The sequence below is a fragment of the Cyprinus carpio genome, chromosome B1, assembly GCF_018340385.1.
Source record: "Cyprinus carpio isolate SPL01 chromosome B1, ASM1834038v1, whole genome shotgun sequence".
NCBI lineage: Eukaryota > Metazoa > Chordata > Actinopteri > Cypriniformes > Cyprinidae > Cyprinus > Cyprinus carpio.
Genome location: NC_056597.1, coordinates 4,060,477 through 4,074,268, shown reverse-complemented (window position 1 = coordinate 4,074,268; position 13,792 = coordinate 4,060,477). Strand labels below are relative to the sequence as shown.

Sequence of the window (13,792 nt, the reverse complement as noted above, 5' to 3'; positions counted from 1 at the left end):
ATGAACAATAGCCTGCATACAAAGAAATGGTAATTTTCATGATCGTAAATATTTTATTCATCACATAATCTGATATATTAATATTACTATATACAATTACTTAAAATACATTTTTTGATTAACAAGCTCTCTATAACAATTTGTATGTAATTCAAGCAAACACTGTTGGAAGCGTCACATGCAAAAATATTTGTGCAGGGGTGGCCTTCATTTAGCAAATAATTTAAAAGTTATATTCCTATTTTTCTTCTTTTAAATAAAAAGAATTATTAATAGAGATATAAAAAAAAAAAGGTTTAAGCATATGACATCTTTCCAAGGTAATTTGCTGGGACGTAGCCTTTCTGTCCATTAGATTCAGCAAGCCACCAGTCTTTGTTACCAACGAGGTCAGAAAACTGAAGGATACGAACATGCTGGTACTCCTGAAGTGTGAGCTCTTGTTCACAGCGTGCCTGGAAGGCATAAACTGCATAGAACTGTGAAAAAGAAAAGTATAATTAGTCTCTTTAATAATTCAGCTTGATAACAGTACAGCCTCAAAGCAAGAAAATTTAACTTTAAAGAAAAGATATTAGTTTGAAACTACAAAATGTGCTGTTTTGCAACATAACAGAAAAGTAACTGAATAGTATCTTTTTGTCTCATTTGAAATGTCTTGGTTTGTCCTCCTGAGATCCTTTCCAGGACATATTACCAATAGATGGTGCTGTCTATCCGTTGTTTAATACAACAGAAATAGGACGTTTGACTGTTGCTTTTACTCCACTTGTGTGTGTTTTGCATTCCATTCAGTCCAGCAACTCATCACCAGTAGGAGGTGAAAAGTAAGTGTCTTTTTGTATCTTACGAGTCATTCATTTATTTGCATAACTGATTAGTTAAAAAACATGGATTAATTTAGGAATGAAATTTAGAGACATGGAAAGGTGGATCCTGTTTGATTTCACTGGGAACCATTTCTGTTGGGGCAGTTAAAAAAAGTAGCTGCATTATTGTGCCTAATATGTATGTTTCTAAATATTATCTTCTTTTTTACTGAGCTTTTGTTATACAAGCAATGTCACACTCACAACTGTGCTGTTGTTCTTAACTTGGGCTATGGCCATGATTACCTGCCCAATCACATCCACGCAAAATAATTTTTACCAAACACAGAAACCAAAATCCTATTTCGTGTTGAAGTGTGAATGAATGAAAATGTATCATCGAAGAAGCACTAATTAAACAGCAATGTTCCGGTCAATGATGCCATCCAAAACTCACTGTTTTGCTGTTTAGACCGGTTGCTAATATTTTGAAACAACAGCACTTTTATTTATATGAAATTGATTCCATTTATAAGCCTAGTGTACTACACATACACACTCTTCATGTGCCTTACATATTGGTCCTCAGAGGGTTCCGGCTCGTCCTGTGGTCCAGGCTGAGGGGACATACTGTCTGATGTGCTGTACGGACTGAAGCTCCGCATACTACTGCTCCTGCTATTCGACACGAACAGACTCAGATTGTCAAAGTCATCTGGCCTCTCAGTCACCTCCCGTTGGGGGTTGTAGGCTTTCAGGAATGATGAGTACACATAGCCCTGTGTACCTAAACACACATATACACACACAAAGAGATATGTCATTATCAGCAGCAGGAGCCTGGTTAACCTAATAGGAGCAAAAAAAATTGCTTTGTGAGACCATAAGAGTGAACGTGATCTCAGACAGATCAGTTTCAGGCCTCAAACTAATTGAATGAATTATCTGAAGATTCAGATTTATGGATTCCACTTTTCACATTCCTCTTAAATAATACAATTAAAATATCACTTCCATGATCACATTACAAAGAACACTCTTTTTTTTCCATATTGTGATCTTTAAATATTTCACGTAAAATGTCATTTAAAGGACTTAAGTGGCTGAATTCTTTTTTTTCTTCCTACTTTCAATCACTGTTGTTTTATCCCCCACTGACCTGAACAACCTACAGTAGTTGATACAGACTATAATAAGTCACCTGACATAACAACCAGAACGCTGGTCCTGTTGTGAAGCAACAGTCTCTGTGGAGTTAATGAGAGGCTAGTTTATAAACGTGATGAAATAATATCCTGAGGGAACTTCATAAAGTGAAGTTATGGAGTGCTACCACATATAGGATTCATCCAAAATTTCCACCAGCCTTATAAATTCTTTAGTTAATGTTGTCTCTTGTAAACTAAAATCTCATAATAAATAACATAAAAAACATTAAAAAAAAAAAAAAAATAAATAAATAAAAAAAAATCATCTAATTAACATTAGTAACAAATTGAATGATATTTTGTTACAGCATTTTTTAATCTAGGTAAAATAATAATATATAGATATGCTATTGTCTATCATTAATTCATATTTATTTATGATATACAAACTACTGTTTATTTCTACAACTTGCAATGTTAAAATGTATGTAGAAATTAACATTAACCAAGACTAATGAATACAGTAAAACTTGAGTTTCGCCAAGAAATTTTAGTTTTACGCGCAACAACCACTCATTTACAAATAAATAACAGAACATATGCTACTGTTCAAAAGTTTGGGGCCAGTAAAAAATAAATACTTTTTTTTTATTTAGCAAGGATACATTAAATTGATCAAAAGCGACAGTACAGACATTTATACTGTTACAAAATATTTATTTAAAATTAATGCTGTTATTGAGAACTTTTTTCTTTTTCAAAGAATTCTGAAAAAAAAAAAAACAGGATTTCACAAAAATATTAAGCAGCACAACAATTTTCAACTGTGATAATAATAAGAAATGTTTCATAAGTACCAAATCAGCATATTAATATGATTTCTGATGGATCATGTGACACTGAAGACTGCTGAAAATTCAGTTTTGGCCTTACAGGAATAAATTAAAATTAAATATATTATAAAATGGTTATTTTAAATTGTAATTATATTTCACAATATTACTGATTTTACTCCATTAAAAAAAAAAAAAAATCAAATAAATGCAGCCTTGGAGAGCATAAGGAAATCTAAGTCTTACTGACCCCAAACTTTTGAATGGTAGTGCATGTAAATGAGTGGTTACAGCCTGCAGAACTAAAATTTCTTAGAAAAGGTTCTATATTTTAACATTAGTTAATGACTCTCAATATTTTATAAAACGTCCTTCTTTTGTACATTATTATATATTTTTCTTCTAAAAACAAATAAAAGGGCATTTGAACACACATAAAGAGACTTACTCCCAGTATGCACCAGCCAGCGGCTGCTGCTTCCCATAGGGTCTTTGTCTTCCAGCAGGGCCACCAGCTCCCCCTCCAGCAGGCTGATGTCATTTTCCTGACAGGCATTGCAGTTACGCTTGAGCTGATAGAGCTGATCCACTGCAAACTCTTCCAGGAGCCAGGCTCTGTGCTCCTCTGTCTGTCTGTGAACCTCTGGGACCTGAAGAGAATTTTCAAGTCAGCTGCATGGGACCTTAATGGGACCTTATGGATTTACGCTTTTTTTTTTCATTTGTAATCCTACCATTTTCTTGTCCCGTTTTTCAAAGCTCACTTTGCGCTCCATCAGCTTTTGGGAATTATCTTTGTAGAATCCAAGGTTGCTCAACTCCTCCATGATTGAATTTTGGACTTCACTAAAGTTTGACAAGGGAACCTAGATGACCAATGATTAAAATGTCTTATTAAACATCCATGACAGAAATGAATAAGTCTTAAAATTATTTAAAATTAGTTATATCAACACAATCTTAATTACAATACTAAAATACTTAAAATGATGGTGTACAAAATTAAAGCAACTGTTTTGTGTGTTACTGAGATTTAATTCACTGTTGTACACTGAATTACAGTGGATTTCTGTGCACATGCATTTGTTGCTGCTGTAAAGCAATCCACCCTTTTTTCAAACCCTTTCAAGAAACTTACATATTTTCAGAACAGAAGTTTGGGAGGGAACATGTGGAAGGAACAGAAGCTGTTTGCCATATTAGAAGTAAGTGTATCATCTTAAAAATGATATCAGGATAAAAAACGTACATACAGTTGTTTTAAACTTACATAATATTTTGAGTTTATTTGTTTTTATTAAAGCAGAAGTCATAGAGGTTCATATCAGCTTGATATGTGGGCATTCAAATATTGGCTTGTAGTCAGAATGGTTGAGAACCCCTGCTGTGGATGAAGAACCACTGTAATATTTAAAACCCATATTACACTTTTAAATTTTGGTATTTATCTGCACTATTGCTGTTTTACAGGAAGTAACTGTAGCTAAGTTTTATCTTGTAGCCTATGTGAATTTTATCATTTCAGATTTTGTGGGAAGCTATATTATATGTCTCAAGATCCTTTATGCTTAGAATATAATAGGCTAATGGATAACACAAAGGTGGTAGGTTTTAATCCAAGTGTGGACCACAGCAGTAACCTGATGAGTTAAAAAAAAAAAAAAAAAAAAAAAAAAAACTTGCTTTGCCCTTGAGCAAGATACTTACACCCAAGTTTTCTAGAGTGAAAAAGGGCTCTGTCACTTTGTCTACATTTCATTGTGATTTTGTTTTTTTTGTTTTTTTTTTAAACTACATCAGTATTTTAGCTTAATTTTCTACCTTCTTTAACTTACCGGTATCTGTTGGATAGGCGGCTGAGCTGCTTCCATCAGCTTTCTAATTAATTTTACTACACAAATCAAGCAGTTGGTGAGGATTGTCCTGACAGCTCGGTTGAAGCATTGCAGCTCCTCAAGCAACTGGGCATTGAGGGCCAGGTAATCTTTTTTGGCCTGGCCCTGTTCCTCTTTGGAGGATCGGGAATCCAACTGGCTGCAGTAGTCCAACAGTTTATCGTAGCGCTTCTGTATCAGCTTCTGTGGTGATGCAAACATTCCCAGCAGGCTCGAGAGTGGAGCAAGAACAAGATGCTCCATATGATCTTTCTGAGGAATGCAAACCATACACATTTTTAAACAGGATGAAGGGTGGGAAAGCTGATATTCTCTGATGCAGGCATTTATTGAACAAAATAGAGGTTTATATACCTTACAAACTAAATGATCTGATAGAAAGAAAGCACAGGGTTGTGTGTGTATGAAATGTGAAATACCCCTTAAGGGAATTGTGGAATGAGTGTCACAAAATATTAATTTCAGAGTTCAGCATTCTGGTGATATATTTCGCTGTTATTTCACCCTTGTACTGTACGTCCTATTGCTTAAATGTAATTTTATAGAGGGACTTTAAAAAGATGTTTATGTCTCACACTGCAGGGTTTTTTTTAGTGTTTTTAGAAAGAAATGAGAAAGAACCGAGAAGGAGTTTAAATTTTACTTATGTTTTACTTTATGTTTGTGTGAGGGAAACACTTACAAACTGTTTGTATGGGTCATTGCCGTTCCTCTTTTGCTGAAAGCCATTTGTGTCTATTTTGTCTGGATCCTTCATTATAGCTTCTAGATCCTGTGCATTTTGAACAGCAATGGATATCATCTCCTACAATATAAAGAGAAATATAATTATATACTTCAGGTCCTAAATAGTCTTTAAAAATACCCAGGGGACATATTATTTAAAAGTTTGCTTTGAAATGCTTTCAATTAATGGAAATGCAATCAAATTCACTTTTGTACAGTGAGGCTCTGCCCCCCCAAAAAAAAACACTTAATAAACCCTCAATAGCTAAAATAATCTCAGTACTTTTCTAGGTTTGTCACTATGCACTATATTGATATTAAATGCATATTTTTAAAAAAAAGAAAGAAAAAAAAGCATTTTTTGACCTTGCATGCATCCTTTTGTAGGAGACTCACAAAACAATATTAGGAACAGAAATGGCACAATAGCAGCACTTTAAGGCAATACACCACAGATGAACAGGATAAAAAAATTAACTAGATATCACCATAATTTTTTTCAGATAATTACGTGTTCCTGTAGCTCAAGTGGTAGAGCATTGCATTAGCAAGCGCAAGGTTGGGGGTTCGATCCCCAGGAACACATGATAGGTAAAAACTGATAGCCTGAATGCACTGTAAGTCGCTATGGATAAAAGCGTCTGCTAAATGCATAAATTAGATCTGATAGAATTAAATTAAATTAGATTATGTATAAATATGCAAATGAGGATTTGTCTATTTCCTGGTTTCATTTTGTTGACATATTAAAGTTTAAGGTTTCTGCAATTTTTGTTTTTAAACACTTAAACATGTTTTTTGAATGTTTTAATTGGTCTAGACTTAATTGTATTTATTTTTGCATGCTTAAAAATATTTCATATGTTTAATAATGCATCTTCATACCTGAGTATAGAGCAAGTAACAGGTGATGTTTTTCACTAGCTGTCTAACAGCTTTCTCAAGGCTACGGAAAAGTTTTTCCTCTTTGTCGAACACTTCATCTCTCACCTGTGAAGACAGAAGTCATGGCAATACACTCACACTGCCTTTACAGAGGTAAAAACATGGTCATTTTAACCTTGTTTCATTAAAGGACCTGTGGCTCGACACCAGTGAGAATCTTGAAATAGCTTGTCAGCCGGTCTGATTTCTTCCTGATAGAATGAATGTTGAACTTGTTGAGTTTACCAATCAGTGAGGTTTCATCGTCACTCCTCTTATACTTCAGCACTGAAACAACACAAGTGTCCTTTATTTGCATACTTGAAAATGTGTAAATTTAAGCTGATTTGATTTTTACAGTGTACTTGATATAGTGTACTAGATATAGTGAAATATCCTGTGTATGTCTCACCTATGTCTTTCCTCCTCTTGAACTCATTAATGTTGATGTTAATAATCTTTACAGTGGTCAGAGCTTCCTGTAAGGGTCTGTTGTCGGGGTGGTTCATGGGTGTGGCATTCCACAGTTCAGCCAATAGCAGCGGGTATTTCATGATACGCTGCACTGGCTTAATGAGTAGAGAACCCATGTCAAGCAAATTTGGCTTCCCTCTAAAAAAATTACATTTAATGAAGAAAACATAAAAAACAGAACATGGTGCACTTCATTTTGTTCGCTGTGTACAAACTGTATACTTTTATGATGTTTCTGTAGCACAGCTGGTACAGCATGGTGCTAGCAACAACAAAATCAACAAAATGAGTACTCTCTAGGTTGTGTTGAGAACTAACACAGGTCTATAAACTAACATTCATATTTATGATTATGAAATATCTGAATGAATATTATTTAGGACAATGTTTAAATTTGAAAATGCATACTTACTCTTGGTCATATATTTTCCTGTGAGAGAAGAGACAACAAATCATTAATATGAACTTCTGAGCCGAAGGCCTAAACATTACACATATACCTAAGAGATAAATGCAGTGAACATCATTACTTGAGTGTGGATATGCATCTTCTAAAATGCTGCTGGATGTCTTCCTGTGCTTCATAAGACTTTAGTAAAGCATTAGCCTCGTCATGATGATAGCAGTAAATTTTGTATACATCCTCCATGATGGCTTTGGCTTGGATAAACACTTCTCCTAAAAAAGATCAGACTGCATTTTGGGCAGAATTCTATGAAGTTTAAAGAGGTTACTATTTTAAATAAAATTGTAAATACATTTGCACATATTTTGATATGAAAAAATTCATATCATTGTATAATTTGAAATATGTTTTTTAATTGAAATTAAAATTATAATAAAATTATGATATTTTTTAAATGATCAAATAAAGTTTAATGAAATTATAAATAATTAAGAAAATTATTTAATTTCATCTTTTGTATTTTAAAACTAGGTCTTAAAGGTATTTTATAGGGTTTAATAATTTTATTAATATTTAGCTTAATAATAAACACGAATAACATAATCCTGATTTATAATGTTGGCTGTTGCTTTACAGAAATGTTGATTATCTTAGTCATTATCACTAGAAACCATTTTTGTTTGTTAATGTAATACTTGTTAGTCAAATATGTCTATTTGATTTTTATTTCAAAATTACCTATGAGTTGTGTTTCAGGGTCAGGGTCAGCTATGGCATCTCTCAGTCTTTGGAACAGTTCAGCAGAGACAACACACACAGACTCAATGTTGGTGAACAGTCGATCTACATCCACCACCTATGAAAAAACCCCATCAGACCCCATTTGAATCAATCCATTTAAATCAAATCATTTATTTTTTTAAGTAGCAACACTACATATTTATGGAAATATGGTTGTGGGACTGTGAACATGCCTGGGCTGCTCTTAAAGGAAGCAGAACCTCGCTTATGCAAAGCTCCAAGTCCTTCTGATAGTCTCCCTCTGTCCTAACCAGCTCCTCAATGACCTTTGACCTTTTTATCATCCTCCTGTGGCGGATCTCTTCTGGATCCATGGCTGGGGACGTGGGTGAGGAAAGATCATGGGGGGACATTTTCTCTGAGGTGAGAAAGGAAAAAAAGGAGACAAATAATGCTATTTAGATTTACATACACAGTTAAATTCTGTTAAATTTACAGTAAAAAAAAAAAAAAAAAAAAGGCAACTGTGGTTGCCAGAAATTTACCATAAAAATATGGTGACAGCATTTTAGGTATTATGAAATAGCCTGTATATATTTTTTTTTACAACTTATAACCCTGTATTTCATCAAGTTATACAGGTCCTTCTCAAAAAATTAGCATATTGTGATAAAAGTTCATTATTTTCCATAATGTAATGATAAAAGTTAAACTTTCATATATTTTAGATTCATTGAACACCAACTGAAATATTTCAGGTCTTTTATTGTTTTAATACTGATGATTTTGGGCATTCACAGCTCATGAAAACCCAAAATCCTATCTCAAAAAATTTGCATATCATGAAAAGGTATCTCTAAACGAGCTATTAACCTAATCATCTGAAATCAACTAATTAATCTCAAAAAAATTAGCATTATTTCATCCGACCAATAAAAGAAAAGTGTTTTTAATACAAAAAAAGTCAACCTTCAAATAATTATGTTCAGTTATGAACTCAATACTTGGTCGGGAATCCTTTTGCAGAAATGAACTGCTTGGCAATGCGGCGTGGCATGGAGGCAATCAGCCTGTGGCACTGCTGAGGTGTTATGGAGGCCCAGGATGCTTCGATAGCGGCCTTAAGCTCATCCAGAGTGTTGGGTCTTGCGTCTCTCAACTTTCTCTTCACAATATCCCACAGATTCTCTATGGGGTTCAGGTCAGGTGAGTTGGCAGGCCAATTGAGCACAGTAATACCATGGTCAGTAAACCCATTTACCAGTGGTTTTGGCACTGTGAGCAGGTGCCAGGTCGTGCTGAAAAAACGAAATCTTCATCTCCATAAAGCTTTTCAGCAGATGGAAGCATGAAGTGCTCCAAAATCTCCTGATAGCTAGCTGCATTGACCCTGCCCTTGATAAAACACAGTGGACCAACACCAGCAGCTGACATGGCACCCCAGACCATCACTGACTGTGGGTACTTGACACTGGACTTCAGGCATTTTGGCATTTCCTTCTCCCCAGTCTTCCTCCAGACTCTGGCACCTTGATTTCCGAATGACATGCAAAATTTGCTTTCATCCGAAAAAAGAACTTTGGACCACTGAGCAACAGTCCAGTGCTGCTTCTCTGTAGCCCAGGTCAGGCGCTTCTGCCACTGTTTCTGGTTCAAAAGCACACGCCTGTGCACGGTGGCTCTGAATGTTTCTACTCCAGACTCAGTCCACTGCTTCCGCAGGTCCCCCAAGGTCTGGAATCGGTCCTTCTCCACAGTCTTCCTCAGGGTCCGGTCACCTCTTCTCAAGTGTGCAGCGTTTTTTGCCACACTTTTTCCTTCCCACAGACTTCCCACTGAGGTGCCTTGATACAGCACTCTGGGAACAGCCTAATTTGTTCAGAAATTTCTTTCTGTGTCTTACCCTCTCGCTTGAGGTGTCAATGATGGCCTTCTGGACAGCAGTCAGGTCGGCAGTCTTACCCATGATTGCGGTTTTGAGTAATGAACCAGGCTGGGAGTTTTTTAAAAGCCTCAGGAATCTTTTGCAGGTGTTTAGAGTTAATTAGTTGATTCAGATGATTAGGTTAATAGCTCGTTTAGAGAACCTTTTCATGATATGCAAATTTTTTGAGATAGGAATTATGGGTTTTCATGAGCTGTATGCCAAAATCATCAGTATTAAAACAATAAAAGACCTGAAATATTTCAGTTGGTGTGCAATGAATCTAAAATATATGAAAGTTTAATTTTATCATTACATTATGGAAAATAATGAACTTTTATCACAATATGCTAATTTTTTGAGAAGGACCTGTATAATGTTAACAATGATATAATTTTACTTGAACTGAAAGCCACATGTTGAATCAAAATACCATCATGATAACACAAAAATAATGCAATAAACATTAACTATATAACAGAAAATGCAACATAAAATGTGTTACTGATAAAAAAAGATTAAAAAAAGGAATTCTGAGAATGTCTTTGTGCTTCATTGTAAATGATGCATAGTTTTTATTTCCAAAAACCATTCATTTTAATATATATTTATAGTAAATTTACATATAATGCAGTGTTAAACCATTTACAGTTTTACATCACATATGGAATACTATCTTACTGTTAATCAGGATTTTTTTATTTCTTTTTTTGTAAAAATTACAAACAATTTTTTCAGTTTAAAATGGATTGCTGTGAAATGCAAACAAACCAGGATTTAATATATATATATATATATATATATATATATATATATATATATATAGATATATATATATATATATATATATATATATATATATATATATATATATAAAAGGATGTCTTGCTGCTGGCAATAAGAAAGTTGAACAATGCAGGTATGTACTTTGGGAAGTGAGATTCTTTGTTTCCTGATCACCTCAATATGACACTTCCTCTTAAAGAGAGAAACACAGAGAGGCTACTGGCAAAGGTGGGGCCAGGTGTCATATTACTTTTTGTGATGCAATTGCTGTCTAGGCCTTATATCTTTCAGTACTTGTACATCTTAAAGATACAGTAGATTTAGTATTTAAACAGCCTAATCATTAGACCAAATTTTAATAATTTTAGATGTAAATAAGGAAATGATTGCAATAATGCAAGGATTTTCCCTTGCATTACATGGCAATGACACTTCTCAAAAGATCCAAATGCTACATTACACTCACACTTAAAGTTTCAAATTCAGTAACTTTAATTAACCAGGAAACAAAACGGTGTCTTATTCTGTGTGAAAAAAAGTGCAGTGCAAAGACATAATTTAAGGAGCAAGTCTTAGACAAAGAGTTTGGTTATGACAATAGAGGAGTTGTATTTCACTCATCCCATTCACACAGAATCATATAACAAATCTTTGCCCTACAAATCACCATCACGTGTTCCATTATTCAGAAAAGAGTGACACATGAGCTAATACAGTGGATTTCCGCATAGCAAATGCTTCATCTGTAATAAATTATTCTCTAGTGAAGCTGTATTTTAACTGCCTAAACAATTTAGAATGGCAGAAAGGAAAATACAAAGCCTTTCACAAGACTTTTCACTCAAGGCCGACTAACGGAAACATGTGCCACACAGAACAGATCACATTTCTGCAGGAAAACGTGAACTGACTGAACTCAAGCTTGGAGATGTGCTGCGAGCTCTGTGTGAGTGCTGATTTAACTCCAGTGCCTTTGTATTGTATTGATAATGATTTGCCTATTTTATTTTAATTATTTTCAATCATTTGACAGCCTCAAGCGAGACTCTCATCCTACTCCCTCTGCTTGGTTTGACTCAATGACACAAAGTAAACATACAGGATGCAAACATATCTCACACACAAGTGGAACCTGCCCTGCAAGTGCCCATTAAGAGCTTGGATATGTCTCATGTGATCAAGTGTTTGCTTTAGACATTTATTTTTCTTTTGGGACAGACATGAAAATATCATATTTCAAACACATATGCTAACTTGCTAGCACAATATTCTTTTTTCATGAATCTATTGTTTCATTGGTGTATGAATGATTTAGCACACTCAGTTTTTTGAGCACTTCCTGTTCAGGAATCAACATTTCCTCAATGATGTCATCATATTTGACTTGACGTGCCATATGACATACAGTTGGCTGTCAAAGACATACTAAGAAATTTAAATATAAATAATATAAAATGGATTACAACACTGTGCTGGAATTATTTGCAGATATATTAATAACTAGGAGTAGTTCATTTGAATAACTAACATGTCTAAAATTTAAAAGTTATGAAAATTATTTTAAAGTCGGATTGCTATAGAAAAAGGAACTAAAACTGCTAACATATTCCTTGTTGTCAATCTTTCAGATAATCAGTATGTAAAATGGTTTGTTTGCTTTTCAAAGATATAGCTGTGAAGTCTCAGATATCTCCTTCACATGATGTGAATGAATGACAACTCATTTTGTTTATATAAAGGCTATTGTCTGCAAACTAAGAAGATTGTATGACGAGACCCACAAAACATCAATAAGACCTCAACAACATCACTACTCTGCCCTCAACAACTTCATTACACCTTCACTGGTTAAACTAGTTTTTTTTTTTTTTTTTTTTTTTTAAGTGATGTCATTTTCAAGTTAAGATTATGATGACTCTGACATATCAGTGCGACCAGACTGTGACATGATGTTCACAAGAAAATGAATGAATGAACAAATGTATATTTGTAACAACATTTCTTTTTCATTGAATTTAAGGCTCTAATAAAGCAAAAAGATTGCAATGTGGAATAAACTAACTAAAGATCAGTAGATACCTAGAAACTTCCTGATAAAGTAAACAACATAGGCACTGTGGCTGAGCTTGTTTACGACTGTTCCACAGCCATGTTCAGCACTGTGGCTGAGGTTCAGTTTGCATATGTGACATCAGTCAAGTGGGAATAGATCTTTCGCTGTAACGTATCAACGCAACAGGTGCTAAGCATCAGCACACATACATGCCCTCTTTTTACTTCACTGCATACAAAGATCTAATGGAATTTGAGATGGGAGGCTTTACGAGAGTATGATTGGTATAAAACCAACTCTGTGCTAACCTGCTGCATTGCAGGATGACAGAAAGAAATAGGTGACTGTGTAAAAACGTGTTGCAGTTAGAGTAACAACTGTCTTTATAAAGTTAGCAAGCCTTTACTACAAAAATATTTTATGTTTAACCACTATAAGAGAGCACTGCTTCATACAATTTAGCTGAAAAGGCACATTCAATTTAGTTTGTGACAAAATAATTACCTTTAAGTTTAGCACTATACTCTGTCTTGTCAGAATGGCTCCTTCTCACCAAGGTTGCGATGCTGATGTCACCTTTGGAAGCGTCATCATCCACAATAGTATCTGTCTTCCTCCTTTCCAGGTATCTTATAAAAAGTCTGTTTCTCCTTTTAATGCCTTTATCCTTCTCTTTTTTCTCCCCCTTTTCATTCTCTCTGTCATTCCCACTGGCCTGGTTGGGATCCATGTTGACCCCTTTCTGCTCTCTCTTGTTTGGCTGTCTGGTGTAAAGGTGAAAGTGAGAGACAGAGAAGGGGAGAGTCTGGGAAGAGGAACAGGTGCAGTGTTGCTGCTATTGCTGTGTACACTAACTCCATGCAGGTAAACCCTCCCCCTCTGTTTCCGCTATACCTGCCTCAGGAGAGCTGTAGCCACACCTCCTTCACTTCTCTTTTTACAAAAACACACACATATGAAGCAAGAGATGAAGGAGTCTGGTCTACCTTAAGGTGAAGATAGATGGTATGAAATGGGATTCACACAGCGTAATATTTTGCAGAGAGACTTGAATTTGCAAAGTAGCATTTGCA

The 13,792-nt window shown here is 34.8% G+C and overlaps 1 protein-coding gene across 2 annotated transcripts; it reads right to left on the bottom strand.

Annotated features, from left to right (window-relative positions):
* Positions 1–4: 4 nt before the first annotated feature.
* Positions 5–13,713, bottom strand: arhgef38 (Rho guanine nucleotide exchange factor (GEF) 38). 2 transcript variants are annotated; one of them, XM_042716291.1, is made up of 15 exons: positions 13,614–13,713; positions 13,224–13,483; positions 8,190–8,374; positions 7,954–8,071; positions 7,340–7,487; positions 7,222–7,239; positions 6,748–6,947; positions 6,490–6,623; positions 6,297–6,401; positions 5,368–5,490; positions 4,626–4,937; positions 3,525–3,656; positions 3,239–3,440; positions 1,385–1,596; positions 5–479 (listed from the first exon to the last, which is right to left on the bottom strand). In XM_042716291.1, the coding sequence occupies exons 2-15, from the start codon at positions 13,447–13,449 to the stop codon at positions 297–299; spliced, it is 2,298 nt and encodes a 765-aa protein (XP_042572225.1). In that variant the 5' UTR covers positions 13,450–13,483; positions 13,614–13,713; the 3' UTR covers positions 5–296. The 2 variants fall into 2 exon arrangements, with proteins under 2 accessions (XP_042572225.1, XP_042572224.1); XM_042716290.1 differs by lacking the exon at positions 13,614–13,713 and having other exon boundaries at positions 13,224–13,579.
* Between the last annotated feature and the right edge of the window lie 79 nt (positions 13,714–13,792).

Coding starts and splice junctions, on each gene's coding strand:
- arhgef38 (XM_042716291.1), bottom strand. CDS start 13,449: ATGGATCCCAACCAGGCCAGTGGGAATGACAGAGAGAATGAAAAGGGG. Junction 8,072..8,189: donor TTCCTTTAAGAGCAGCCCAG/GCATGTTCACAG, acceptor GTTTTTTCATAG/GTGGTGGATGTAGATCGACT. Junction 3,441..3,524: donor AAAAACGGGACAAGAAAATG/GTAGGATTACAA, acceptor AATTCTCTTCAG/GTCCCAGAGGTTCACAGACA.